The 4,832-nt window shown below is 32.9% G+C and overlaps 1 protein-coding gene across 1 annotated transcript; it reads right to left on the bottom strand.

Annotated features, from left to right (window-relative positions):
• Positions 1 to 469: 469 nt before the first annotated feature.
• Positions 470 to 2,328, bottom strand: LOC132064928 (2-hydroxyisoflavanone dehydratase-like). The gene is made up of 2 exons (XM_059458102.1): positions 1,663 to 2,328; positions 470 to 1,082 (listed from the first exon to the last, which is right to left on the bottom strand). Exons 1-2 carry the CDS (start codon positions 2,147 to 2,149, stop codon positions 640 to 642), a joined length of 930 nt encoding a protein of 309 aa, XP_059314085.1. The 5' UTR covers positions 2,150 to 2,328; the 3' UTR covers positions 470 to 639.
• Between the last annotated feature and the right edge of the window lie 2,504 nt (positions 2,329 to 4,832).

Genomic DNA, 4,832 nt, shown 5'->3' with positions numbered 1-4,832 from the left:
GACCTGAAAAGAATAAAGAAACTCATAGAAAGAAAGTATTATTTATTTATCTGAAATTGGAATCTCAAGACTATAAACAGATTCTTTAATTTGAAGAATCTCTAGACTATAAATTGTAGTAATTGTTACCACCTGTTGATTTGAACTCCCCCGTAGAATTCTCCCACTTTCCAGGAAACTAATGAGTATCTGAATTTTACATATATGTTCTTAAGATGAAAATGAAATGTTAAAATTTCACCAGCTATTTGGGGCACGAAGTTTCCATTAGCACTGAACTTTGGACTACTATTTTATGTGCTGCTAGCATTAGTGCTATCTACTACTCCACTACACATGCCACAAGCTTATATAATTAGCCAATTTATCTACTCAAATATATTGCTCATATATACTGAAATAGTTATGATGGCGTTAATAGATCGAGTTAGCACGATAAGATCATGCCCAATTCATTGCCGATCATAGATTCTGCTAAGTTCTTCTTTTAATGCATTTCCACTTCTGAGGAAGTGAAGCATAATGCTTCCCTGAAGTAAACACTGATGGACAAATGAAATCCAACATCGACTTATTTGATCAAAAAAAGAAAAGAGAAACAACTGAATTAATAGTACAGAAGTTCTACTCAGCAAGAATTCAGCTTGATTGTTGAAAGAAATCGGCCAGCCATTTCATCAAGTCCTTAGCATTCTCACAAGTTGGCTTAACCAAATGGAAAACATGTTCTTCCCCTTCGGATTCCTTAATCTCCACTTGGCCTTTCCATCCACATTTCTTTAGCGCCTCATAGTACGTCCACCCTCTGTCTCTGATAAAATCCTTTCCTCCAGTGCATATCAGAATCTTAGAGCAAGCAAGCTTCGATAACAAACTCGGATGAGCTGCTGGATTGATTCTCGGGTCATCCGCGTTGGGATTTTCGGGGCAACAATACGACCAAATTCTATCAGGCTCATTGTTCCCAAAAAAGGGTTGAATTAATGCCATTCCAACAATCCTTAAGTCATCTCCAAGTTTATCTTCATCTACACTTGCTCGCATCATCATGTTATGAGCAATATTGGCTCCGGCACTATCACCTGGCAAAATCAACACACATATTTAGTTACAAACTCATTCAACCTGCTCAAATTTTAAACATGTTGAATTATTGGCCATTGCTAAGTTGAACCCGAAATAAACTTCAAAATTATTGGGTGAAAATAGTGTAGCCAGATGGATCAAAGGGCAACTTACATCCAAATATACATAATCAAATATGAAGATTGCAAATTATGTACACATGAAAAAACTTAAACAAGTAAGAAAAATATAGTATTAGTTTTCATATCTTCTGTCGCTCAGCTAATATAGTTATTAACTCATAAAGTCAGCTTTCAATTCCAATTTCAACAAAGAAATGACTTTATGAGATAATAACCTTTCAATTCCAAACTTTCTGAGATAATAACTAATACTTAGTTGAGTGACCACCAAATTAACTCCTGTCAAAAGGCATAAAAAAGAATGAATATTGGATCAATTTGGGTGGGTTGATTTATGTTTTGTCATTTGCCAATCCTGACCCAATCCAGCAATCGAGTTTGGGTCGTGACTCATTTATTGATTTGATCGATTTTCATTCTGTTCAATTTGACCCAACCCGAGCCGCCCATTTACCTGACAAGAAAACTCGGGAGAAATCAGCATGACTTTTCAGCCATGGTTCAGTTCCTTGTTCGCCATTGGCATGCTGAGAGACCCATTTCATGACAGCCCAAGAATCATCATAACACGCAGGAATTTTGTGTTCTGGGGCTAATCTATACTCAACTGACACGGCAAGTACATTGGTTTCTGCAGCTACTGAGTGAAGATAACTATCATAGTAAGTCGAAAACGCTGATTCGATCGCAAATCCACCTCCGTGAACGTACACAAGGAGTGGAAATTTCTGGTCGTTTTGGGTTATTTTAGGAAGGTAAAGGCGTACAATTACGTTGTTTTCCGGTACGATAACAACATCTTTGGATCGAACACCTGTGATTGGACTGTCAGAAGGAGGGACAAAGTCATGTTTTCTGAACTTTTCGATACGACCATCTTTGTAGACCCGAAAAAGCATTGGTACCTCATATTCAATTTCGGATGATGACACGGAATCCATTGTTTGATTGAAGTTTTTGCAGTGAAAATGGGGATGGAGTAATGAGATGTGATATTGGGATTTTAAGGGGACAAAAAATGGACGGTGAAATTGATAATTACACGTGTTTGGACTTATTGGGAAGGTTTCTAGAAGAGATAATTGGCGTAGTCTACCGGCACATTGTATCCTCCGCAATATCTTCGTCATATCCGCAAAGGCCATAAGTTTTTTTCTAGAATTCGGTAATGCAAAGAATCTACTACCAAATGTAGATATGACACCATATTTTACTAATTAAAGAAATGGTCCACCATGTTACGGGCAGTGTATCAGGCTTTCGGATCTGCCATTTTTTTTTTCTTCTTTCTATATCTACCATCTAGAAGAATGAGTCCAGCTGCATGTTCTCGACATGCCTACTTGATGTCACAACAAGGGTACTTTGGACTTTTCAGTGTGTATATTGCAACATGTCTTCTAACCAAATATTAAACAGGGCTCACATTAAAATTTTCATTTCCCACGTATTCATGTACAACATATTTAATGTGACATCATCACTTGCATAATACAATTAAATAGTAGAAACATTTTCCTATTTTTCATATAAGTTTTTAAGAAAGTGACTTTAAATTTAAAGATCAATTTTTCAATTACATCTACTTTCTTTTCTTCTACCTGTTCTTCCACTAAATACATAATAAGCATTATATAATTTAACGTTGTAGCTTACCTTATAACAATTTTCATAGTTCTTGAGTATCAATTTTACTTTTTGTAGAAAAAAAAAATAGATTCTGTAATGTTTGATTACAAGTTCAATAAAAGCATTAGAATTTATTTTACACATTATTTTAAAAGGAAGAAGGAAAAAACTATAAATTCTCCAATATGTTTCTATTACTACGCTAAAGATTTTTTTTTTTTTTGTAGTAGAAGGATAATCCTTTTAAATAATCCTTTTAGGACGTGTTATAAAAAAAAATCTTCAATATGTTTCTATGAATAGAAAGATAATCCTTTTCTGTGTCTTTCTTTTGCAGTCTACATTTGGAAGAGAAGTAAGGTCATAATGCGGGTAGATAATAGAAGAATAATGACATGAGTTACAAGATATAATGAGGAAGATTGAGGATGAATAATTAGTTAGAAACACGACTTACGAGGTCAAAAAAAAAATCAATGGTCACTATCTTCCCACTATGTATCGAGAATGAAAAATAACATATTTTTTAATATTAAAATCTTAATCATAGGAACCAACAAATTTTTTCTTCGGTGATCGCTTTTCCACTTTATAGTAAAATATCGCATTAATATGTCATGTTGGGGTACTTTAATATTTTAACATTACGCTTCTAACTACAACAAAATGATATAGTTGCTCCTTATCCATAGTGAAATGTTTTCTAAAAGGGTTTAAATGGCCATAACTACACATATTTCCTAAAATTTAGTTGGAATGCTCAAATTCTTTTACTTGGTATCAGAGCCAAATTTTGATGAGATCGTTTGGACAATTGTTTCTTTTCCTTTATATTCTATGTTTTGGACTTCTCTCTTAAATTATCTTGTCGAGACACTAACATTGCTCAATATACACTATTAACTTATCAATCCATTAATATTTTAGTATAACTTATTAAACGACAATGGATATAGTAGTTTTATATGTTTTATTAAATTTTATTATTCGATTTCTTCATAAAATAGAAAGATAATCCGCAGCTCCACCGCAAATAGTAGAGTAGTTGAAAATTACTAAGTCAAGTTAGTATTATTGTTAAAGTATATCTCAACGAGGATGAAACTTTCTATATAGACTTGTTTTAACATTGTGACTAAACAAAATTAGGATTTGATTTTGAAAATGTAGGAAGAACAATATTGTCTTTCGAAATGTTTTGCTTTAGTCAAGACACTAACATTGCTCTATATACACTATTAACTTATCAATCCATTAATATTTTTGTTTTATCATTATAGTAGTTTTTATATTAAATTTGAAATTTTATTATTAATTCAAATAACACAGCTGCACCGAATAGTAAAGTAGTTGAAAATTATTAGTCATGTATTATTGTTAAAGTATATCGAAAAATAAAAATTTGATGACTAAACAAAATTAGGATTTGATTTTGAAAATGTAGGAAGAACAATATTGTCTTTGCGGTTTTATCAGCTAGTAAAGAAAATGCAAGTAAAGTCGATTTTTTTTTTAGTAACAACTAAAGATTTTAAGTCAATTCGAATTTGTTAATTTCACCCATTTAAAAAGTGATACTTACCATTTAAATTTTCTCGTCCAACCAGTGGCAACATTTGGAGCGAGAAGTTACCATTTTAGCACTTGCCAATGAATGACCAATCTTCGTAAACAGAAGGAAGTTTGTGACTTTGTGTCACGGGGCTAAGCGAAATTTTGAGACGATTACGGTTAAAAAAGTTATTAGAAAGTTCCTACCAGGGATAATTAGAGTCGATAATTTTTTTTACCAACTTACACGTGCTGCTCCTTTCGGTCAGCTAAAGTCGACAGATTTCAATAAGATAAAAGGAGTAGTAATCAGTAATTGTCATTAAGCAATGACACTTGAATTTTTTTTTTTTTGATCGTGCCGGATGACTCATCAATAATTACGCTTAAGTTTTAATTGAAACAACTGAAAGTGATCAAACTTTTAACGTCAACAAGATTAAA

This window comes from Lycium ferocissimum, chromosome 7 (assembly GCF_029784015.1).
Source record: "Lycium ferocissimum isolate CSIRO_LF1 chromosome 7, AGI_CSIRO_Lferr_CH_V1, whole genome shotgun sequence".
Taxonomy (NCBI): domain Eukaryota; kingdom Viridiplantae; phylum Streptophyta; class Magnoliopsida; order Solanales; family Solanaceae; genus Lycium; species Lycium ferocissimum.
The sequence above is the reverse complement of the archived record's forward strand: the minus strand, read 5'-3'. Positions and strand labels throughout refer to the sequence as shown.